This window comes from Pezoporus flaviventris, unplaced genomic scaffold (genome assembly GCF_033815535.1).
Source record: "Pezoporus flaviventris isolate CSIRO_AGI_PZ_B2104156 unplaced genomic scaffold, CSIRO_AGI_Pfla_v1 ptg000036l, whole genome shotgun sequence".
NCBI lineage: Eukaryota > Metazoa > Chordata > Aves > Psittaciformes > Psittacidae > Pezoporus > Pezoporus flaviventris.
This window is the reverse complement of record NW_026892584.1, coordinates 10,747,698-10,772,003: the sequence shown is the minus strand read 5'-3', so window position 1 is coordinate 10,772,003 and position 24,306 is coordinate 10,747,698. Positions and strand designations below refer to the sequence as shown.

General features: G+C 46.5%; 2 protein-coding genes and 1 long non-coding RNA gene across 4 annotated transcripts in view; 2 read left to right on the top strand and 1 right to left on the bottom strand.

Moving 5' to 3' along the window:
- Positions 1–12,999, top strand: part of CD81 (CD81 molecule) — a 33,819-nt gene extending 20,820 nt beyond the window's left edge. Inside the window, exons 3-9 of the mRNA XM_061463075.1 lie at positions 1,755–1,852; positions 4,789–4,863; positions 7,354–7,461; positions 8,378–8,476; positions 8,808–8,897; positions 9,570–9,635; positions 10,093–12,999. Of these exons, the coding sequence (XP_061319059.1) occupies positions 1,755–1,852; positions 4,789–4,863; positions 7,354–7,461; positions 8,378–8,476; positions 8,808–8,897; positions 9,570–9,632 (533 nt within the window). The 3' untranslated portion in view covers positions 9,633–9,635; positions 10,093–12,999. The remainder of the gene's footprint in view (positions 1–1,754; positions 1,853–4,788; positions 4,864–7,353; positions 7,462–8,377; positions 8,477–8,807; positions 8,898–9,569; positions 9,636–10,092) is intronic.
- Positions 13,000–17,043: 4,044 nt separating this feature from the next.
- Positions 17,044–19,047, bottom strand: LOC133274751 (uncharacterized). The gene is made up of 2 exons (XR_009745233.1): positions 18,975–19,047; positions 17,044–17,491 (listed from the first exon to the last, which is right to left on the bottom strand). It is a non-coding gene; the product is annotated as an uncharacterized LOC133274751 (long non-coding RNA).
- Positions 19,048–19,622: 575 nt separating this feature from the next.
- On the top strand, positions 19,623–23,720 carry TSSC4 (tumor suppressing subtransferable candidate 4). 2 transcript variants are annotated; one of them, XM_061463095.1, is made up of 4 exons: positions 19,623–19,731; positions 20,052–20,178; positions 21,011–21,083; positions 22,130–23,720. In XM_061463095.1, the coding sequence occupies exon 4, from the start codon at positions 22,218–22,220 to the stop codon at positions 23,238–23,240; it is 1,023 nt and encodes a 340-aa protein (XP_061319079.1). In that variant the 5' UTR covers positions 19,623–19,731; positions 20,052–20,178; positions 21,011–21,083; positions 22,130–22,217; the 3' UTR covers positions 23,241–23,720. The 2 variants fall into 2 exon arrangements, with proteins under 2 accessions (XP_061319079.1, XP_061319080.1); XM_061463096.1 differs by lacking the exon at positions 21,011–21,083.
- The last annotated feature ends 586 nt before the right edge of the window (positions 23,721–24,306 follow it).

The following is a 24,306-nucleotide window of genomic DNA, read 5'->3' as shown; positions in this document are numbered from 1 at the left end:
GTCGGCGGCCACAGATGCTGTCACGTTTTGTGAAGAGGGGCTTCCTGCAGGGTCAGCACATTCCATTGTGCTGGCGCTTCCCCTGCAGATGGCTTCCTCCCTCCTGTGGCACCTAAATATAGCGCGAGGCATTGTGCAAGCATGGTGCTGGTGAGAAAGGCCATCAGGAGGGTCCCAGCCAGAGCTGCTGGGGTGGTGGTTCCATCACCACCTCTCACCACATTGCTCCTTGCGTTGGCAATTGGATTTTTTCGGTGCTGGAGACTTTTTTTTTTTAAAGAGGGAAGAAACGGGAGTCAAAATTCACCCTTTGCCAAGTTTGACATATCCATGAGGGGATTTTAAACAAGTCAAGGCTGTTGTTACATATCTGGTTTTTTTTTTAGAGAAGGATTTAACTTGGCTTAACTCTGCTCTCAGCACGTGCCCTTTAGACTTTGCACTTCAATTATCAGAGATTGTTTAAAAGGTAGAAAGATAAGAAAAACCTTAAACATGAAGGGCATGTACAGGCAGTTTTAATCCTGACCTCTGTTTATACTTCAGTGCTGTTCCTAAGGGGGAGTTGACAGACTGATTAATAATTATGAAAGCATTTTGACTCATAGCAGAAGAAAACATTTCATTGGAGGGACATGTCTCCCAAGCACCAGCAAGATTCAGTGTTGTTGCTGTTACCTCTGGATGCCCCATATATGTTTATTCTTATTATGAGTTCTCTTTTTTCCCCTCACTGTCAGTTAAAAATGGTGACTGCAGTCTTGCCTCATTTGTAATTATTTCTTTATTTTTTTGTATGTGTCAAATTGCTTTTGGATGGAAAGTAGGATTCACTTACAGAGTAGTGGAACCACAATACTCGAGAGTATTAATTAACCCAAAAATGCACTAAATATATGGGATACACCAGGAGAAAGCTGTGTTTTTGGGAAAGCAAACAAATCTAACTGAACTGGGAGCACTTGGCTGAGTAATCACCACGGCCTCACCAATCTCATGGTTGGTGAGACCGTGGTGATTACTTGCAGTAGCAGAGCTGAGCCTTGAGCTGAGCTCTTGTTTCCTGAATCAATAAACTTTTATTCCTATGTTTTTTGAGCTCCCACACCCAGTGCCTTGTTTCCAAGCTTTGAAGTAGTTGTGGAGTAAGATGGCTGTGCAGATTTAATAAGTTGAAGTGAAATACATCATCTTCTCTGTAGAAGAATTTACAACAAACAAAATCCAGATAATATTAAATTAAGCAGAGATGCTTAAGCAGTGCTTTTCTCTTAGTTTTGTGGCTCGTCTGTCTTTAAAATGCTAGTTGGATAAATTTGTATGATGTTTAATAGAAATAAACCATATGCCTTATTGTTTATTTTAAAGATATGCTAACTAATCATTTTCATCTCCTCTGCTTAAATATTTAAAACAGTATGCTATGAGAACTCGCATACTACAGGTTTGAGGAAAGCCTTGTCTTGCCTGCTGCATCCTCTGCCTATTACTACTTGAGTCTTCTGTTTCCTGATGGGATGTGGGCTTTTTAAAGTTTTGTTGCTAGCAGCCTCACACAGTTTCAGACCTGATCTGTGTTGTGTTATGTTGTGTTGTTCTTCTATGTCTGCTGCCACCTCTGCTCCTATCTCCCAGGCTTTAATTCTGCACACATGTAATTAGGCTGCCCAGGGGCCAGAATAGCCATCCAGGAGCTGGGATACTGCTGTACAAAGCTTTACAGTAACGCTTCTGCTTCTCACTCTCACTTGCAGGAATCTACATCCTGATTGCAGTTGGAGCTGTGATGATGTTTGTGGGGTTCCTGGGATGCTATGGTGCTATTCAGGAGTCTCAGTGCCTTCTGGGAACGGTAAGAGTGCAAAGCTTTGGATGCTGCTTGGCAGCTTGGTGTCCTGGCAAGCAGTACGTGGCCATGCATCCCTTGCTGGAGAATCTTCCAACACACAGGGCTGGGAAGATGCATGAGGACAGAGACAGAAATAGCTGATCTCTGCAAGGGGCATGGCAGTGCTGCTTGGCTGAGGGCATCTCTGCCCAGCCCGCTGAGCTCTGCCTCAGCTGGCGGGCATGCTGCAAGTTCCTGCTTGTGCCTGGCTGCAGTAAGGAGGCTGAAGCCAGCAGCATAGCAGAAGAGGTGCAAACAGCAAGAGCCAAGATTAATTTTCTCTGTTATGTGTGACACCCCCCACCCCACCCCACCCCCCCCCCCCCGCATTTATTCCCCCCGCACAGTCTGGCTGTCCAACCAAGCACCTACCAACCCTTTTTTCTTACCTGCTGTCCCCTACCTACAGCTTCTCCTTTCGCTCTGTTTTAAGGCTGCCTGTGACAATTCCAGTTCTTTTAAGGAGTTATCCACTATTTTTATCTGTTTGGATGAGAACACAGCAAAGATTTCCCACAATATCTTAGTGAGGATGTCCTGGAAGATCCATTACTGAAGTGCTGCAGGCGTCCTTGGTGTGAGGCAGCAGCTCAGGATTCCTGGCATGGGATGAGGTTAATTGTGTAAACTGTAGCCACACCAAAAGCCTTTGCCTTGGGGGTAGGTAAGGGAGACCTATTTATTTAAAGCAAGTTCTGACATGTAGTTCAGCTTTAAACTCAATTTAAAAAAGAAAAAGAAAAAGGGGTAAAACAAACAAAAAAAAGCCCACAAACAACAACAACAAATGGGAGGGATTTTCCAGCGCTTGGCTTTGTTGGGCTGGAAGATTCTTGGTGGTGGTGTAGTGACCCATGGGTGTGGACACAGCTGGGACAAAGGGAAATGGAGCTCCTTTGCCTCGCTTTCGCAGCTGACTTCACCTCTGGTTGCTTGTTTCCCAGTAAGAAGGGGGTGCTTCTCCCCAGCTTTTATAAAGCACTTCTGAACACTGGTGGATGAGAGCTGCGTTAGGAGTTTGCAGGCATTATCACTGAGCTGAGAAGAGGAGGAGCAAGTGCACAAATCCGACAGGGGTGGTTGTAGTAAGGTCTGGCAGCTTTGGATTATCATTTTTGTTAGCACAAGTGATTACAGAACCTGAATTACCCCTCACTCCCTCCTGAAGTTGGAAAGAGGATTAGAAGGGCAGATGGTACAACATAGCCGAGGTCTAACAGGGAAACCGGCTGCTTTGGCTGAAATTAGCAGCTCTGGCCCCTGTGTGCTTGCCTGTGTTTGATCACACCTTGGCCTGACAAGAGAAGGCTGGAGATACCTCATGGTGACGCTTTCCACTGGCCAAGGGTCCCACCACGCTCCAAGAACATTTCCAGGCAGTGTCCTCAGGGTGTTGCAGGGAAACAGCCACTTCCCCTCTCCTGCAGCCAGCCAATGAAGTGACTGTAGCCTTGCTGCAAAAGGGAAAAGTACCAGGAGGTTCCATGCCATTAAAATCCTGTGCCAAAGGCAGCATGAAAGCTGAGCAGCAAGACCCAGGGAAGGCAGAAGGGAGCCACTCGATATGGAGGGCGTATATGACCGCTTGGCCAGGAACACAGCTGTATTCACATGGTGGCAAGCTGCACCTCTGGTGCTTTGCAGCCACCTTCCAGAACTTCTGCAGGAAGTTGTACCTCCAGATCTGGGGTAAAGGAGACATCCTTCACAAGAGTGAGCCCTAGTGCTTAACCAGAGAATTACAGGGGCATTGTGCCCACAATTTAGGGTGATACGGCTTCTTGGGGGAATGTGGGATCCAGTCCCTCAAAGATGGTCCAGAAGATTCAGGGATATATAGGTATTTAAATAGGAGTTGTTTATTTGGGGACTGGATATGGATGTTGGAAGTTTTTTCCTACTGTCAGGTCAATAGTCCTGTTTCCATTTTGCTGCTAACCCTTTGCTCTTGCATGTGAGAGCCAGGTCACAGCATCATTCTGGAAACTCCCATTTACTCTGTGAAGAAAATGTGTGTGAAACAGAGACTTCCCAGGAGTCAAGGGCTGTTGTCCCACCCCATAATGTGCTTTTGTCTTCCCCTAACTGCATTCATCTCTTTTGCCTTTTTACTTCCATGGCAGTTCTCCCAGTTTGGGGCTTTTCCCAGGAAAAGTCACCGAGGGTCATGTTATCATGGAGGTAATGTTGCTGCGTGTGGAGCGTGCCTCTCAGTGCCTTCTCACTTGACTCTGATGTATAAGCTTTATGTCTTCCCATTCCCAGTCTAACAGACTGACTGTCACAAGGTGTTCCTGAAATCTGAACAAAATGATGGCGGGAGGCTTTGGGAGAATGGCAGGGAGGAGTGTTGGAATTGCACAAACGGGGTGGGACTGTGGGAAAACATCAGTGTTAGTATTTATGCTAAAAACTACAGTAGCCTTGCAGGGTAGTGGATGCCAAGAGAAGCTGGCCATAAATCACACCCTGACACCACGCAGCTCCTCAGCAGCTGAAATGTTGCTTTTAACCCTGCACTAGCAATTCCCATCCTTGGGGCATCTGTAGCAGAGCAAGAAGCTTCTCTGGATGGTCCTGCAGGTTCACGAAGAGGAGAGATGTGTCTTGCGGTGCACAGAGCATCCTCATCCATGCCAGTCCCTGTGTGGGAAGGGCTCTGGTAATCACTGCTCAGGCATCCCAGTGGGAAGTCTGGGCATGGGGTAGCATCTGGTTTGTTATAGGAAAATGTGTTTGGGCTAAGCATGTTTATGAGTGATAAAAAGGTTTGAAGTCAGGCGACACCTTGTTCCTGTCTCTGTCAGTAGAAGCGCCACTCCACACCTCTACCCACCTAATGGTTGTTTTTGCCTGTAGCCAGTTATGTTAAATGTTCCTCTCTTGATTTGTCTTTGCAGTTCTTCACTTGCCTGGTGATCCTGTTTGCCTGCGAAGTTGCAGCTGGAATTTGGGGATTTGTCAACAAAGACCAAGTAAGACACCTTCAGAGCCTGCATTTGTGGGACTGGGAGGCTGGAGCAGAACCATAGCAGATCCCAGCACAAGCTGTTTTGCTCACGAGCTGCTCTCAGACTGAGTCACAGGGACTTAGATTAGCTGCAAGACCTGGGCAGGTCACCTAACTCCTCATGGCCAGGCTGATGAACTTTAAATGTGAGCGCTTGATGGTAGCAGCTGCCCCTTACAGCATGTAGTGCAATGTCTGGAGTAAAAATAGCCCTTTCTCACTTGGATCTCCTCCTTGCTGCCACACTGTCAGTCACAGAGTGAGTTGATTCACGTATGAAGTCATGAAGGAAAGCCATCTGCACATACTAAATGCCAGAGAGCAAAGAGCAAACCCAGCCACCTGTCCCCGAAGGGAGGGAATGCCATATGGAGGGAGCCTGCATCTGTGTTAACAGGGTTGCTTGGTGCTTCCTGCTCTTTGCCAGTATCACATAACCCACGTCTGGCTGTTGGTCAGCCGGGACTGAGATTGCTTCTGGTTAGTAATGCTGATCACTGCATGCATGAGGGGCAGAAGTTTCTGTCCCAGGCACCCTCCAAGGGACCTCTGGCCAGGATGAGGTCCTCTGGCCAGAAGGGGGGTAGCTAAAGGGTAGGACTTAAATTGCAGCTTTACACCTTCTCTTCACTACAGTCTCATGTGCTCACACATACTGAGTTTGGTCTTGAAGAGCAAAACAATCAGTGTATGAGAGCTGTGGCCATGTTGTGGGCTGGGTGTTGATCCCTCAGCCATTAAGGCTTTGCACAGAACACAGGATAGACTCTCTGGCACAGCAGGAAATGCATTTACTAGGAGATGTAAACTAGACATGTAAGTAGGTGGTGGCCTGCTCAGCTTTCACGTGCATGTAGGCTGCAGATGACCAGCTCAGCCATGAGTGGGAACACCCTTGTAGTCATTCACCAGAGACTGCATGACTTCACTGGAATAAACTCTTCCATGGCTAAACATATTATGCAGGCAGGGTATGTTTCCTAGCAGAAACTAATTGGTGAACTAATTAACCTTTGCAGAGGCTCTGTGTTTCATGGAGATGTTAGTTTGTGAATCCTGAAGAGTCCAAGATGTGCAACAGCAAAAAAAGCAGAGCCTGAGTAAGGAGGCAACACCCCCCCCATGTATGTTGCTTTCCATCCTGGGGAGGAGGTGCTTGGCCATCAGAGCATAAAGCTGAGAAATTTAGGATTTGCCAATACAAGAGCAATGACTTCAGTCCCTAAAATTAATTTTGCAGTTTAAAATGAACAGTGGCAGTCTGTTGGCGTCAGCTGCTTTCACAGCCTGTGTGATGAATGGGGCTGGTTAGAAGTCCCTTCTCACAAGGCAGGCGGCTTGCTTCACCTGACTTTGGCCAGAGTCGTCTGGGGAGCAACACCTGCTGGAGGGAAGTGCTGTGATCTGGCCACCAAGAGCTGCTCCCAGCAGGGGCTTCATTCCACCTGGGTTTGCAGCCCCTGGGGGGACAGTCATCTCCTCTCACACAGGCACAGGGTTGCTCTTCCACAGACGCTTTACGTACAGGATGGGGAGGCAAGAAATAGGATTATTAGTTTATATTTTTCATGTACCAGAATCAAATGCTTTGATTGGAGAACATTGCCCTCCAAAGCAAACTTTCTTGAGCAGTGACAAAGAAATGCTGGGATAATTGATTGAAATTGTGCTCCTTCTTGCTGCTGTTTCTTTTTTTGCTAATCCAGCCTGCACTGCCAAGAGAAAGCATTTTCCCTTCCGTACTTACTCTTTTTTTTTTTTGTTTTGCTTCTCTTGCCATGTCCTCTTTTCATCTTTCTCTCCCAAATTATTGGAGGGTGTTAGAAGAGAAGCCACAAGGCCAGTTTCCCTGAAAATGAACCACCCAAATGAGGCTTTAGTGTCCAATACCCCCCAGATTCCTGCCAGACAGTAAGCCTAGGTGCCCATATCTACTGCAGCTTTGCTTGCACACCCCACCTCCTCCTAACTTCATCAGCATGTCCTGCCTGCTTCTGAAGCCTCAGTGGGACATGTGTTACCTGCTTCCTTTGTCTCCATGTGTCGGGTGTTTCAGAACAAGCTGTTTCTGAGCCAAACAGCAAATCCACATGGGCTGAAGGCTATCTCGGATCTTGTGGTTCACCCTCTGGGCCTTGTCTGTCTTTGCCTGATAGAGAATGCTCGTGGAGCACTTGGATAGCATTTTCTGGAACCTGCTGAGTGGTGGATGAGGTTCTTAATATCTGCTGCTCTTAACACCCTGAGGCTGGAGGGACTTAGGCCCTGTGAAAGACAGGGCTATTTTCATCACACACCTGTGCAAATAAATGGGGTGCAAATCTATTTAAAAACTGCTCTTCTACCTGTGTGTGCCATTGGAAGGAACCTTTCCCTTTCAGACACCGAACCCATCCACTGGATGGGTTTCCTTCTCTTCTGCCTGAAAGGGAGTTTTTCCTCCTGTCTTTCCTAGATAGCCAAAGATGTGAAGCAGTTCTACGATCAAGCATTTCAACAGGCGCTCATGGCAGAGTCAGACGCAAACAACGGCAAAGCTGTGGTGAAGACCTTTCATGAAACGGTAGGATGTCAGCAGTCTTGCTGCATACTCTGCTCAGGCCACATGCAGTTGGCCAAAGCACCTGCTGATAGATAGGATCTTGCATGCTGTGAATGACACACAGTTAACTTCTGCATGTGGTTTGTCAGTGGTGAGCAATGGCTGTCTCTGCGCACAGACTGATCGTCCGCACTGAGGCAGAAGCAGTAAGTTGAGCTACGAGTCCTCGGGCGGGGAGTGAAGGCAACACTGGATTTTTCGATGCTTAGGAAGTGGATCAAATGTGTTTGTGTTCTCAGCACTGGGATTTTGCTGCCTGCTTACCAAGTAGAAATCTCCCCTCCATAGCAGTTTCTTGCAGCCAGAGGAAATGAGAATGTGGGAGGAAGGAGGATTAAAAACAGGGATCAGGAATGAATAGGAAAAGCAGGGTCTAAAGCAGATGGTCCTACATGCCTGTCAAGTTTGCTGTTCTCACATGTCAAGAAGGAGAGTTGTGCCCTCTTCAGTATTCTGCCCTTCACACTGTGCTGGGAAGTCTGCCTCAAGCTCTAATTAAGTTGCTTTTCATTTACCTCAGCACCCCTGATTTAAGTAAAATAAAATGGAAGAAAAATATTGCTCTAAGGAACTATTCCCAATACTTCCTCTGCTCAGCAGGAAGCAAAATCTCTGGAGAGAGTTGGGTTCACTCTCCAGGATACCAACATCAGCTCTGTCTGCCACTATTGCAGGAAGCAGCTGCATTTCATGGAAAGAAAAAATTAATTTGGAGAGTTATTCCCCCTCCCTTGTTTTCCCCTCCAAGATGCTTCCTCAGTTGTGGGTAGCTTCAAGGATGTTTAATGGTGGGGAGAGCACTGCATGAGTGTTTGCTTCTCCTAATGATGTTTTTTTGTTGGGTTGTTTGGGGTTTTTTTCCCCTCTCTACATACAGCTGGACTGCTGTGGTCCTGATAATGTAATAGGAGCTACCGCTCCCCTGTGGAGAGAAGACCTCTGCTCAAGAAAGGACTCCATCCTGAAAACCTTTGAGGTAGGCATGGTTGCTTTTTGCTCAGTGCAGCCCATGTGAGGAAACCTGGCTGCCAGGGAAATTTGGGGATTTACTGGGAATTAGGTTAAAGGGTAGAGATTTAATTTGTTTGGTGATGGTGTAGAGGGATGTTGGAGGTTCCTGTCAGTTCTTTCTTTGCTGTTCCTGCTTGAGGGGCTGACAGGCACAGAGGGGTGAAGTCTGGTGGGAAGTCCTAGAGTCATGACCCAGGAACATAAGTGGGACTGGAGAAAGCAGACTTGCCTCTCTGGGTACCAGGGGCAGGCAAGGGGAGAGCAGGCTCTCTGACCAGCATGCTTTTCTGCTTCAGACCGTCAACTGCCACAAAAAAATTGATGAGCTGTTCTCCGGGAAGCTGTATGTGATCGGTATTGTTGCCATCGTGGTCGCTGTGATCATGGTAAGTGTGACTGTGTAGTGCCCTGCTGTTGTGAGATGGGAAAAAGCCACCTCAGGATGCCCTCATCCTGTTCCAGCTAGGCTGGATCCATCCCTCTCCTCCACATGCCCCTGAGGCTCAACGGCAGTGGCAGCCCTTTGCACACCAGCTGCTCTGGGATGTGGCAAGACAGAGGGCTTTGTCACCCCTCTGCGGGGTTGGGATGTTAGAGCAGGCTTCTGGTGAGCACCTGCAACCCCATCCAGAAGGGCAGAGCACCAGTGAGCCTCTTCTCTGCCTCCAAACCCCTTTGTTTCTCAGGCTGCCATGCTTTGTCGCTGCAGCCTGCAGTGGGAGGGGATTTGCGTTCTTTGACATGGTGGGATTGCTCCCCAGTGAGTGGTGGGTGGCATGGGCTGGTAACCCAGTTTGTGCGCAGAGGCTGGGCTGTAATACCTGGGGGGATCTTGAAGCATTTGCTGCATAGCTGCCATGCTTGCAAAGTAACCACCACTGCTGCCAGCTAGAGGGGAGAACATCATCTTATCTCGAATGACCAACTGCTAATGAAAACTGAATTGAAGACACAGGACCTCCGCCCTTGTCTTCGGCATGAGAGTGTTCATATGGCACGGGGGAGCTCCTGCATTGTTCTTATTGGTGCCTCACTGGTGCTCCTATGTCTCCCAACAGATCTTTGAAATGATCCTGAGCATGGTGCTGTGCTGCGGCATAAGGAACAGCTCCGTCTACTGAGCCGTGAGATGGGGAGGGGAAGGGGGGAGCAGAGCAGATGGCGCTAGAGGGGACCCCAAGTGCCACCAAGTGACCATGAGACATTTCAACAAAAGACAACTATGTATATAAATACTTCAATATTACCGTACAGTACTCACCATTTTTATTTTGAAGTACTTTTTTTTTAATAAATGAAACTCTCCCATATCCTTGTGGCTGAATTAGTTACACATCAGTTTTGTGTGATGGGGAAAGCAGCTGTAGCAGGAGATGAGTCTTTCCTCCCTCTTCCCCACCCTCTGTAATTCAGAAATAACGCTGGCAGAAGATGTACAGGGGAGAAAGCTGCAGCCTGTTATCAGAAAACTTTGCCTTGATTTTTACTCTCTTTTTCAATTCCAACTTTTTTTATACACATAATTGGATGCTGAAGCAGAATTTAGCTTTTTTTTGTTCATTTGTACTCATCTTTTCCTAGCATTGCCCCACCTCCCTTGGAGAGTGGAGAACAAATAGCCCCTGTCGCCTTGGTGCGACATGTTCCAGGGTAAATGCAGGTGTATTGTTCCTCTCCAACCTGTTTGCATCAGTATGCCAGTTCTTAACAGAAGTCATTCTTAAATTTTACTCTCTGATGAGTGGGAATGTCTTTGGCTTTTGGGATTTTTTTATTGGGTTTTGGTTTGTTTTTTTTTTTGGTTCAGCTGTAACTTTATAAATTGGCTCATTTTCATTGATTCACTGTATTAAAGGGTCAGTGTCTGGGGGTGAATTTTAGTTCTGGTTTTTCAAATATAAAAAAAAAATTGGGTCACTTTTAACCTTCTTCAGTGTTATTTTATAAACATGTTTTGGGAAGAGTCTGGTTGTGTACTAAGTTTCTGCTGTTAGGCTAATTCTTGCATAAAAATGATATTGGATAAAAGAGGAAATTTTTTTTTAAAAAAAGAAGTCCTCAACCTTAGAAATCCTGCATTTATGTATTGCAGGATGATGCTTGGGGGTTCCCAGCCATATGCATATGTGTTTAAACTATCATCTTTGCATCACTCTCTTGTGTAGTTTTCCTTACTTGTATTGTTGCACACTGTAATATTGCTGGGAAATTGTCATAACCTGACCTGGGGAGAAAATAAAACAGTTTATTTTTAAGACCTTCCATTTACATCAACGGCAGGAGATAAGCTTATCAAAGCAAGAGAATTGAGGATTTTAGATTGTACCAGGTGAAACACTTTCTTGTAGCCTGGTAAGCTTTGATTGCCAATTCGATGTACGTGGCTTCTGTTGTATGCCACTCCACTACCATGTAGATAGAGGGGGAGAATAACCCAGAAGCTATGTAATAAAATCAGTGTCTCTAAAAAGATGATCTATATGTATAGTTCTATAGATATATATTTTTAAGCAAAGCCTTTTCCTTAGCCATACAAGCACTTGAGATAGAAATTATAGTATCTCTCAGCTCTCTGCCACCTTGAAGCAGATAAGGGGAGGAAATGAAACCACTGCTCACCACCCCCACTTCAGGAATATTTCTGTTTCTGAAAGTATTTCACTCGCCCCCTTCATTGCAAGAAAGAGCTTTAGACAGGATAGGGAGCGAGACCTGTGATTATTTTACATGAGTATCTTATCCACTGCATATGGCTGCCATGGCCTTTGCCACTACAGGATAGGAAATTCCTGCGCTGGGGTAAACTGATCCATTCGGAGGCTTCCCTCCCCTTCTACTCCCCCCTTTCCTCTTCCTACCTTTTAGTATACAGGGCCTTTAAAAAGTATATAGGTGAAAATAAATATATATATATATATATCAAGTTGTGCTGGATAAGAGGAGGAAGTGCTTTAGCATTACTTCAGATTGAGGGGTTGGACATAAAAAGATTCAGCCTTAGAAATAGCCTTAAAGCAACACTGCCCTGAATGTCCACACTGTGCACATCAAGAATGAGACAAGTTTTGCAGTAGGTAACACCTTCCCGGTTCCCCAGTGTAGCTCCTTCAGGTCATGTACTCTGTTCTGTGGCTGTATGTATATGCATCAACCAAGCATGGGTGTTTACATATATGTGCATTGGGATTGTTAGCATACAGAATGGATGTGTAACTTGCTGCCTTTTTTGTTGAGTGTTGATAAATGATATAAATATGCCATTAAGCATTTCAATTTGTTTTCTTTCCTTATACCGTATTTTTTATATTGTTCAGTATTCAGTTGATGCTGCATATGTAGCTGGAGCTCTGTTTGAAGATGGACTGGGTCTCGGTGTAGGTTAGGTGTATCCTTGGACATTGTAGCTTTAGGAGTCTGGGTTGTTCCAAGCAGGAGCAGTAGTGAGAAAGTGGTACTTGGAGAGAGGGAGTCTGAGAGCTGTGGGAGGAAGAATAGCAGGAAGTTAACCTCAGACAGTGTTCCACCTGGACTTCAGTTTGCTTGCAGGCTTATTTCAGAGGCTGTTTGTCGCTGTGGGGAGCTCTAGAGGCAGCTCCCTTGGCCACCTCCTGTCTCTGTGGCTGCTGCAGGAAAGGTGCTGTGGGAGGGGAACAGCCAGTGGCTGGGAAGGTCATGGGAAAGGGCAGAGGGGTTTTGCAGGGAGAGGGTAATGCTTTCCATAGAGTTACGAGTGGTCATCATGTTCAGTGGTCATCAGCGGTAGCAGGAGGGGTCAGCCCTGTGAGAAGAGGGACAGAGAGGACTTACCATGCTTAAGAACTGAAGTAGCTGAGAAACCCTCACAGAAAAACACTACTCACTTGGGTCTCCACTAGTCTGGCCTCCTGTGAAGCTGGACTTGCGTTAAATCGAGCTAGAAAGGGAGCTGTGAAGGGCTGAGGGGACTCGCCCTGTTGGAAGCACTCGGGATCCAAAAGAGACAGGGCTCTCCTGCCAGTTGGTCAGTCCCAAAGCTGGCTGAGGTGAAGGGGGAAGAAACAGTAGGTAGGACCCGTGCCCTGCTTCAGACCCTCTCCTGCATACCTGCACATTTGTGTGCGCAACATGGGGCATTGTTCTGCTCCCCTCTATGCTCCTAAAAAACAAGCTGTGGATGAAATTGTGGGCTGTAAATGCAAACCCCTCCCTCTCCAGGGAAGCATCCTCCTGGACCTAGCGACAGCTGAGAAAATGGCTGTGAGCTGAGGCAGGGAGGAGGAGAGAGACTGATGGGGGAGAGTTGAGTCAACTGTCCAGGTCTGAATTGAAAGACCACATCGAAAAGTCAAACAGAGCCGCTGATAGCTTAACTGAATGCTTGGGATTTTTTCATACTGTGGAGCATGCCACAAAGCAGTGTGTTTAACTTCTTTCTGCCTTTTTTTCTTTTTTCTTTTTTTTTTTTAAGAAATGAAACAAAAATCAATTTAATAAATATTTCTCATAGTGTGCATTGTGTGATGAACCACTATGGTTTTACAACCAGTTAACCTTAACACCAGGATGCTTTGTGAACCAGGCTTCAACAGCATGGGTTATTCCAGCCTCTGTGAGGGGGGCCTGCAAGCAGGCTGGGGATGCATCCAGAATGGTGCTGAGGGAAGGCAAAAAGGTTGCTTGCTGGCAGCGGTGGCTGCTGCAATTGTGCCTTCCTTTAAGGGAAGGGAGGGCACAGCTGTGGAGGAGTTACTGTGGATTGCAAAAATAGGGTGACTGTGTTGAAAGAGGGCTGCAGTGGCAGTACTGCACACACTCCAGGTCTCCTGAAGTGACCCCAAATGGCCCAAAATGCCCTCTGCTGCCAGCCAGTTGGGGGCTGGTCTGATTTTCATGGATGGTTTGGTAATGCCACCATTGCTGCCACCACCCATCCCTCTGAACCACTAGGGGAAAGCCCGGCTGAGAGCCAGGGGAGAGGCCAAGTGCTGTGATCCCACAGCTGCCTGCCTTTCTCTGCCCTGGCTTGGACTTCTTGCTGTGTTTGAAGCAGGAGTGTCCCACAGCAGCTGCCAGCCATTGCCCATGGTGGTATGGAGAGGGAGGGAGAGCAATGTCCAGCTGCTGCAAAGAAAAGCAAGAGCTGCTCCCAGCAGCTGTGCATGTGCTACAAGATCATGCCCATCTGTTGTTCTTTCACTTGTTTACCTGAATGTTAATGGAGTCGGACATAATGACTTCTGGAAAGAAAAAAAGTTGTATTTAAAAACAATAAAAAAAGAAACAAAGCAAACCCCTTGTTACTGGATTTTTAATGATGTGTTGTCAGATCTTGTTTCTTTCCATCACACACAGATTTGTGTCATGTCTCCCAGAGGAACAGGCTTGTCTCTTTCTTGTATTCGTGCAAAATTTGGGCTACAGGCAATGCAGTCCTTAGCTGACCCTTCTAGGTGATTTCCTGTGAATGTGATTCTCTTTCCTTCATGCCTTAAAACATTTGGATTGTGGTGTTCTGTTGTTGCTCCAGATGGGGATAAATTATTCCTGCCTCTGGAGCTAGAATTAAGTTGATATGAGTCACTGTCGGGCTTGGGATGGTGTTCAACAGGGGGAGAAACAACCGTGGAAACGAACAGGCAAAGCACAGCATGTATTTGGCATCCAAGGCGTGTGCCTTGGAACCTCTGCCTGGAAGCATAGCTGGGATCTTAAGCTTCCCTGGCTGAATGCAGTCTCCTCTGTTTGAACTTCAGGTCTGAATATTAACAGTGGCGTACTAGGAACAGATGAGCTGTACATGATGCTTGAGCTGAGATGCTGGGAGAGGACTGGGCAAACCAGGCCCCTTTAAGAGACTGTTAAGTGAAGACATGGGTTATTCTTGGAAAACAGCAGTCCTGCTGTGTAGGAGCATGTGAGGCCACATGGATAAACCACTGTGAGGGGAAGGGGTGGGTGGAATGCTTGCAGCCTACTTGTTCTCATATTGCACTGACAACACTGGCTGAAACTTCCCTTAAATATTCTTCTCCAAAGGTCTGAAAGACTTGGAAACTCACTGGAGACCTTACTGTGGACTTCTGATTCCTAGGAATACTTTCTTTTTTTTTTTTTGAAACAAGAATTTTCACCAAAAACAAAAAAAAAAAAAAACAACCCAAGCATGAATTTTTGTAAACTAGACGTAAGTTGGGATTTTTTTCCAACAGAATTATTTTCCTCCCCACTCCCAAACTGTTTCTTGGAAAAAAAATACAACCTCTAGACTGTTTCTAATTAGAAGTTTTGGAGGTTATTTTTTGCTTGTGAGCTCTGTTTCTTACGCTGCTTCTGGGCTGTTTGTGTTGTAAGTAGCAACGTGCCTGATTGTTTCCTAGGAAGACAACTGTGACCAATATGTATCAACTGGTTATGTCCCTTCCCTAGTAAGAGGCTGTCTACGCTCTAACCAAGATTTGCAGTGTTCCCACAGGAGGGAAAAAACCCCAGCCAGCTCTCAGCAAGCACTGATTATGGTGCAGGTTTCTGTGAGGAAAGCACTCTCCCTGTGCCTGCCAGCTACCCTTGCCTGGCTCTGATGAAGGATGTGCTCTGACCTGCTATTTCCCTTGCTGGGCATGGCAGCGTGGCCCTTCCTGTCAAGAGAAAGGAGGGAGTTTCAGCTCCAGAGCAAGCTGCTGACAACAGAGGAGACTGTTCTGAGAAAAAAAAAAAAAAAAAGTGAGTGTTTTAACAACTTCATTTGCTGGCAGGGCTGAAACTGGCTGCACCAGAGAAGATTCAGGAGGCAAGAGTGGAAATATGGCCCAGTGAAAGAACATCTGCCATCAGTGGGTGCCAGAGCACAGAGTGAACTAATAAACTACCTGACCAAGTCATGATTAAGTGAATAAAGCCACAGGCTAGAACCCCCAAATCCCAGCTGTACCATGCTGTGCAGTTGAACTAGAGGCTGTGTATTGTTGTCTGACTCCCAGCCTGGGAGCATCAAGTTACCTTGCACTGGGCATAACCAAAGCAGGAGGGCACAGAAGTGCTGTTCTAGTGCGAGCTCTTGAGGCAGCTTCTGGCAGCTTGTCTGAAGCACGGGCAGCTCGATGCTTTTGCTTCAGAGCTTAGGGACTTGGAGCAAACAGAAAACAACTCCCAGTGCTGAGACTGCTGCATAACTGAAACCCATGATGTTTTCACACTTGCAGATACACTATAGGGTACACAAACTTTACAGCCAGGTGTACTAGTGTGGACTGCCTGGCATTTCTCCCTGAGTTTTAATGACCCAGTGCCAGTGGTTGCAAGTAACATTTCTAATTAATCACACCTTTTCTTAAAAAAAAAACATGTTTCTTGGCCCTGCTCTGCTAGGGCATTCCATCATATTGGAACACAGCTTTGCTAAGTACCAAAGAGGTGTTGGTGTTAGGCCAGGGGAGACGGTGTGCACACAATCCCTCCCTGCCGGCTGTGAGGAAACTGCTAAGATTTCTTCGAGCAAGGGTTAGTGGTGGTAAATCCAAAACCCTGTGTTGGCTACAAAGCTGTGTTGGTTAACAAACTCCTACAGATCATGTTCTAACAAGAGGACTAGGGAGTTCTAGGGTTTTGTGGTTTGGGGGTTTTTGCTTTATGTTAATTTCAAGGCCCTCAGCTGGTTCTAAGGACCTCTTTGAGCCCTTCACTACTGTTACTAGAATGAGGCATGCTGGGGCCAGTGGTAGGAAAGAGAAAAAAAAAGAAACCAGAATTAGGAGAAGGTTGGGGTTTTTTTTTAGTACAAATACTCTGTAGCTAAATCAAAATTAACAGAGACCCCCAACTGGTTTTGTCTCTTTGTAAAATTTCAGTAATTGCAGAGAGTATTAATTTTGCTCTTGACTTCAGTTCCCCTCCCACATAGGCAATGTGTCTAGCAGAAAAAGGGTTGTAGGCTCTCCCTGCAGATCCTCTCCAGATCAGCCACAACATTGTTATTGTGAAGAATCAAGCTGATAAAAACCTTTATAGCCTGTCCACATTAAAACTTGCTCCACAGGAACCAATTTTATGTAGTTATCTTAGTGGGAGAAAGCACCAACATGAACAGCACTGGAATAAATCAAACCTGCTTGCAGGTTAGCCAGAAGCAAATGCAAGCACAAGGGTAAGCAAAGCTTGGTGTAGAAGAGGCAGTGTCGAGCACTCGATCCTGGAAACGCACCCTATGGGGGATTTCAAGGCCATCTGTAGGCTTTCCTTCCTGCAAACGATTTCCCAGCAGAGAAGGATGTGGTGGGGACTACTGTGCCTTTTGCTTTTTGCCTACAGGAAAATACTCCTTCCCCTCCCCATTTCTCCTCAGGAGTCCGAGCACCAGCTGCATGTGGCAATACCAGATTAACTTCCACAGTCCTTGTGGACATAGGAGATGGTGAAAATGCATCTAAACGCTCTGTCTGGCTTGCAGGATCTGGGCGACTGCTAGGAATGGCCTGCCACTTTCCCTATAGCTGTGAGGAGAGGAGCCAGGCGCCTACCCCAGGCTCTGAGCAAAGAGCAGCGGAAATACTTACCAGATGGGGACCAAATGACAGATTTATTTGCAAGGACGGAGCATGAGGTTCCCAGTACCAGGGCTGATACTGGTATGTATCTGTACACACTGCTCCTGCATGCAGGGACGCACTGGCTTCCTTCAGACACATGGGGCCATCTCTGTGAAGGAGCTGGACCCTCAGAGCCCACGCACCAGATGCAGCCCACTCGCTTGGATCATGTCCTGCGCTGCAGCTCCGATCCAGCCCCTATCCCTTGTCAAGCCACCTTAGTTCATGCCGGCGAGGGGAAAACGCTTCACCATCTGTTCGTTTTCAGTCTGACTCATTATTTTTATTTCAGCTGCCGCCAAGCAATAGCAAAAATCCCAACACATAAGCATATCGACTGCTGCAGACTGTCTTGTCCTCAGCCACCAGAGAAAAAGCAGCTCACCCCCAGTTCTCTGCAGTGTGTGATAGTAAATTTTCTGCAAAAAGGCAGGAAAAAGGGTACAGTCAGCTTCCAAAGGTGACCTTAATCATCAATATACACAGCATCCAGACAAAAGACAGGAACTTGTAGCCTCTGGAAACAGAGGAATGGGGCTTGTCTCTGAAGGCACCCGCATCCACAGATGATGGAGACAGTGGACGTGATGTTGCCCAATTCTGCCCCTCTAGCCCCTAATCTAGCACTGAACCAGGTTTCTAAACGGAAGAGCACCACTGTTTGCACCAGTCTATGGTGTACCCCGTTTGACTCTAGCCTCACAAAAACAGTGACATGCCACAGTTCACATCCTTTTCTTGCCTGCTCAGAGGCTCACTCCTGTGTGTGACTGACACCCCAGACAGTGCTATGCAGCACCAGCAGGCTTCACCCATAGGTTACTCTTGGCTCCCTTTGTCTGTTTACCACCCTCCTCCTATCCATTCCTGCTCGCCTACCAGAAGACTTGTGTTTTCCCTTCTTCCTCCCTCCAGCTGGGAACGCGCTTGTATGCCTGTAACCATACTACCATATGTGTATACATTAAAAAAAATAGGATCACCAAATGGGGAAACACCTCTCGAGCTGCTGTTTTAAAACTAGAGCATGACTCCAGCTAGACAGAAGACATTGTATGCTAACTTCATCATTGCTGCCAAATGTATTCCAAACACAGCCCTCATAAATTACGGTAGTTAGCAACAGTCCAGCAGGCAAAAGTATGTATTTAAAGACTTTCAATGCAAGTGAAGTGGCTACAGTTTATATTATGGGTGAGTCACAGTGAGGCCCCACTTGAAGGGATCCAGTGAAGTCTCCTTGGCCACAGCCACAGCATTACCTCTAGAACACACACCAGCAAAGCAACCAGTGTTGCAGGGCTGGGATGCCATGAGGGGAAATTAGTGCCACTAGAATCAAAGCAAGACTACAAGGCAATTTCTTTTGTTGCAGAATGACAGCATAGATGAGCTTTGCAAATGGCCTATAGAAAATCCATCAGAATGGAGTGACCTGAAGGTATGACATTACAGGCTCACAGCCTTTACAGGAACTAACTTAATGATGAAGCCACAGGGTCAGGCAAAGCAGTTAAGAGAGCAGCAGCCAGGGAAAGGGTGGAGATGAGTCCTGCAAGGTGCAGGGCCACGTCCTGGCACAGTTCGCAGGCACTGCAAGCCTGATCTTTTTAACACATGCTAAATACTGCAACCGCTTGGGAAATGTATTTCCATTGAAAATGTGAACTTTCTGTGAAACAAGAAAAAAAAAATAAATCAGCATCAGGCATCACTGGCCAACACCAATAAAACATTTTCAGCCATGATTCCACTTCTTGACACATGCACAAAAAATGTGCTTGTGGGATAGGAAATGGAAACTTTTTTTTTTTTAAATTGATGGGTTTTATGGTTTTATGCCCCAAGTGACTTGGGGTTTTCTGGTTAGAAAATAAATACATTAAAAATGAAAAAAACAACCCAACAATAAAACCAGACACTTCCCCTGAAATTTTCATTGTGGCCAAACCCTGCTTTCCTGATGAGAAAAACGCTCTGCTTGACATGTTTCTTTCCAGACCGCTCAGGGAGGGCTGCCGAGCCCACCCCGCAGCGTTCGGGCCTCAGCCACCGCAGCAGCGGACCCAACACCCCAGGCTCTCCGGAGTGCTCCGGTGAGGCCCCAAACGCGTCCCTGCGCAAGCGGCAGCGCCCCCCTCTCCTCACGGGCTGCAAAATGGCGGCCGGCGCGGTACGCCTTGGGAGCTGTAGTCCACCACCACGGTGGCGGAGCAGAGCGCTCAGCCCCGTTTTCATGTTTTACCCACGCCCGGCTCTCAAAATGTCCCCCGCTGGGGTAGAGGCGGGCGACTACCGCTTCCAGGACGCAAAGGAGAGACACGCTGCGGGAAGCGGCCTCTGCCTCCTGTCCCCTCCTTCCGGGACGCTTTGCATGCTGAGAGTTATAGTCTTCTCGGCGCACACGAGAAGTCCTGTGGCGGCTGGTAGGGACTCAGTGTTCCAGCGTGCCCCGCTGCCGTGGGCGGACGTGTGGGGAGCGGCGGGAAAGGCGGGCTGGCGCTGTAAGGAGGCTTCGGGCCGCGTTGCGTCCGGGTATGGGGCACATCGCCGCCGGTTCTGGGTGTGTGTTTGCGGGTGGCGGCGGGTTGGCGGCCTCCTTGCGCAGCGCTGAGCGGGAGCGCGGGGCTGCAGGCGCCCCGGTGTCGTGAGGAGAAAGGTGTGGGGGCTGTGTCAGCCCTGGCGTGCAGAGAGGACTGGATCGCGGCCCGGGGAAGGGAGCCGGGCTGTGGGCTGCACCTGTGCCGCTGGGCTAGGTCCCGGGCTCTGTCGTTTTCCTTTGCCTGCTGGAGGTGTGAGCCAGGGCCTGGGACTGCTGCCTACTTCCTCGTTGTGGCGGCCTGTGCCAGCACCGTCCCGAAGGTCCGTGCTGTTGTCGATGCGGGGCTGGTGGCAGGCTTTGCTGCAGCGCTGCCTCTGCAGTCAGAGCAGACTCGTGGCCGTGGCTTGGAGTGACAAGGGTCTCTCTTTTCCTCACAGATTGCACAAAGACACATAGAGACTGTTTGAGTAAGACCAGGATGGAAGAGTTTGGTGGGGACCCTCTTATCCAGAGAGATGCTGTCCTGCCTGAGTTGTGCTGTGATTACTTCACCATAACAAACTTGTGAGTCTGTCTGGTGTGCTGTAAGAGCCGGTATGTTTGGCTGCTAACACGTTCAAGGCTCACATGCCTCCTTAGGAACAGTTTTGTTGTTTCTGTCCAGCTGTCCTCAGCCAAGAAATAACCAGGAGCATGTGATGAACACTTCTATTGCCATCTGCAGTGGCTATTTTAGCCAATTTTGTGCTTCGATGTCTCTTTTGAGTACTAATCATTATTTTTCATGTGTTACAAAACTAAACAAAGGAACTAATCAGATTATTAGATCCTATTTAGGGGTTACACTGAAGGCAGGGTTTTCCAAAGCAGTCATCACATCCCTTTTGTCACGGAACACAGCATTTGGTCTGTTGAATTCTTCAGAAGTTTCTCTGTGTTTAATGCCTCTGACCCTAACTGTGAATACAACCTTTCTTTGAAAACAGAACTCTGTGGTAGCCACGGTGTTAGTACTTAAAAGTACTTAATACATGCGATGCATCACTATTATTTATACATTTTTGTAGCTGCATTTAATACTGTACATTTTGTAGTGGTTTACTGTACATGCAAATTACAATTTTTGTTTTTTAAAACCTCTCTTCTGTTCTACAGAATAAGGTTGGCAGTGTGAATGTGGAGGTTGAGTAAATATAGTGGTGCTGCCTTATTAGGCTGTGTGTTGTTGTTTTGCCAAAAATCCAGGAATATCTACAGATTTTTATACCAGCATGAGTTTGTGTCAGATTTAGAACTGAGTTCTGCAGCTTTTGATGACTCAGGGGGAAGGAATTATTTTTAAAACTCATTTTAAAACTACATTTCCAGTATCTTGATGGAAATGTTTGTTTTCTAGGGTGGAAGTGCTGAGATCTTTGGTGGCTTTAACTGACCCTCAGGAGGGGAAGCTGACTCAGTCTCAAGAGAAAGTGAGTGACTAACAGACTTGCCATGTCTGTTTACTGCATCTTTTCAGAAGAACCTATAATTAGGTAGTTGAGCTTATTCTAATAATATATTAGGTCTGTTTCTGTAACTCACGTTTTTGTGAGTTGAGCTGAAGTGTATGTTTGCCAACACTGATTGCCTGGCCAGTGGTAGTGTGATTATCAATGCCTCTGTTCTGCAAGCTTCCCTTCAAGCAGGTGGCAGAATGAATCAGTATTCCAACCGCTACTTGAGTCAGACTTTAAATCACACTGTATTTTTGCTGACTGAAGGGCCAGCTTTTGCAAACCTTTGGTTGCACCTTCCCCTTGTTTCCATGCCCAAGCATGGCATGTGTGATTATTTGTCTTAATCTAGTGGGATTGATTTCTGGACCTGGCTCATTTTCTGGTTCCAAGAATCTCATAATAACATGAGAGTTCAGACCTAAGGAAGAAGTGGAGCTTGTACTTTATGTCACTTTACAGCAGTCTTGAAACTTTAGCCCTGGTATATTGTGGCTTCTGTACCACTGACCTTGACAAGTGATAGTGTCCTTTATAACAGGCAGAATGTAATGATTACTGAGAGAGGAGGTGCAGTGGCTAATGCAATAAATGATCACAATGGCCAAAAAATGTGAGAGATTAGGATATGTTTTATGGATTTATACAGTATGATTAAAGCAGGGTATAATTTGTAGAGGTCATTCCTGTCTCTTGGAAGATATATAAGACAGTTATGGGGTATTTGGATTTGCTCATCTTTATGCTCATCTTTTAGTAATTGGACCTGCTGTAACCTTTAATGAAATTTGGTGGGCAGCGCTGTTTTTAATTACTTCAAATTCTTGTATTGAGTATTGTGTAACTCTTAATGTGCATCAATTCTTTAAATAATGCTTTTATTTGAAGGAAATTGCCTAGGAGTCCCTGAAGTGCAGCTGCCTGTTGTATTGCAGTAGTAATTGTTTTGCATAGCACAAATTGATAGTCTCATACTTGGTTCTCATTTCACGGTTGAATTCTTATGGTTCTTTGTATTCTAGGCACTGAACTCGCTGGTCATTTTGAAACCCGTATTTGCAACTGTTCCTGGGCCTACATCAAAGACCTCAGTGGAGTGGCGGCTTGAAGATGGGAGATCAAGATGCAGGTGAACCCTTTCTGGGGATAGCGGCTGGTGGGGCCAAAGACCACGAAGGAGCTGTACCCTCAGACACAGTGTCCCTCAGTGATTCTGATTCCGATGATTTGGGGTTAGCAGATGAAGCAGAAGTTGATACAGTATCTCCTGAGGAGCCGTCTGTAGATGATGGGGATTACAGATCAGCTGACTCTTCAAACAGCAGTCACAGATCTCCTGTCCAGCCATTCCATCTGAGGGGCATGAGTTCTACGTTCTCCCTCCGTAGCCAGAGCATTTTTGATTGCCTGGAGGAGGCAGCCAAGTTGTCTGTGCCCTCAATGCCTGAAGATAATGTTGTTGATGGGAGGTTTAAACGTCCATTGTCTCCAACTACAGCTGCAGGTAGCATGGTTCTAGAGAGCCTGGGAAAGCAAGTCAAAGCAGTGCAGGCTCCCAAAACCTCTCCTGCAGTGCCTGACTATGTGGCACACCCAGAGCGCTGGACCAAATACAGCCTAGATGGAGTTTCAGAGTCTAGTGACAAGACTAACAGGGCAGTGGCCATGGAATTTCTAGAGGATCTGAAGAAAAGAGGGAAGGAACAAAGCTCAGCTACCCAAGATAGCTACACCCCATACTTCAACCAGGACCCTTCCAGCTGTGGAGCTGGGAGGATTGTCTTCTCCAAACCAGCAAAAAGGGGTGTGGAAAAGAAAACATCATCAGCAGGGGAAGATTATAAGAAATACGTGAAAATGGATATGAAAGGAAAATCTCTTAGGAAGACTGATTTGAGGGAAGAAGATAAGGTAGAGCTGGGACACATAGATAGTGGAAGTGGTAAGGCAACAGAGGAGGAGGAGTTCATGATGGCAGGGGACCTGAATGCAGAAGGTAATCTTAGTGCAAAGTTTAGTGGTGCAGGTGAAGAGCCATGGGTGGGAACAGTTGGATTCCACTGCAGTAAGAAAAAGAATAGGAAAAATTTCCGACCTAAAGCGGATGATGAAGGGGAGGAGGAAGAGTCCTGAAGAATGGAGTTCACTGGAAACATCCAAGGACTTGTATTTGGATATGTCTGGGGTTTTTTTTCTCTTTTTTTTTTTTCTGGTCTGGAAACCACATAATAGCTTTTTGTCCAACAGTTTGCATTGTGGCCACCAAGAACATTTTATGCTGTTAGAAATTAAGCTCCCTAAAACAAACTCTTCAGACTTCATGTTCATGAGAAGTCTGTGGGCACAGGATAGTTGCAGGAGCGAATAAGGTGTGCTTTGTTTGCTTGAGCAGCTCCCTGGGGATTGTGCTGGAACTGAAGTAGCCAAAGAAAGGTGTGTTAGCTGAAAGGCTTCCTACTAACACCCACATTCAGAGCGGTTCCCAAATCCTGGAACAATGACAATGAGTTCGTGATACAGAGATTTTTAAACAATGAAAATAAAAACGTAGTCTTCCACTGGATGTGCTTTATTGTGTCCCCGTCCCAGGGAGGAACACCTTTACAAGCTTTTAACCTTTGTTTCTGTTATTTGTTTTTCTCCCCCTTCAATACATTGTTCTGTCATTGCCATTGAGAGTGAAAGCACAGCAGCACCCAGTCATGAGTTTGGAGGGACTGGTGGGAACTGGCAAACCCAGTTTTTTGGGGGGTTTAATATTTACCTTATTTAGTGTTAAATGATAAAGATTTAAAAAACCACAATGTTTCCTTTGGAGAAGTACAGCTGGATACACCCTGCTGAAGACATGCTCAGGATGGCTTCAGCAAAGTCTCCCTATGTTGAGTGTAGGTCAGAATTTGCAGTAGCTTCAGTTGTGAGGTTGGGCAGCAGCTTTTCCCCTTGATGATGATCATGGTATGATGCCATGATTCTTAGCCTGCAGGTTTGTATGTCCTTTCCAGATGGCACTGCTTCCACACTGATAATGTGTGTTCATTTGGTGGGAATGAGGTATTTATACCAGAACCAAATACTCTTTTATTCTTTGGGATTCAGTAAATTTTCAGTGGTAACTGGATTGTCATCTCTTTGAGCCATGCTGATTAACACAGCTATAGGAGTTTTAACAAATACTCAGTTTATTTGATTTTAGAAT

Coding starts and splice junctions, on each gene's coding strand:
- TSSC4 (XM_061463096.1), top strand. CDS start 22,218: ATGGGAGATCAAGATGCAGGTGAACCCTTTCTGGGGATAGCGGCTGGT.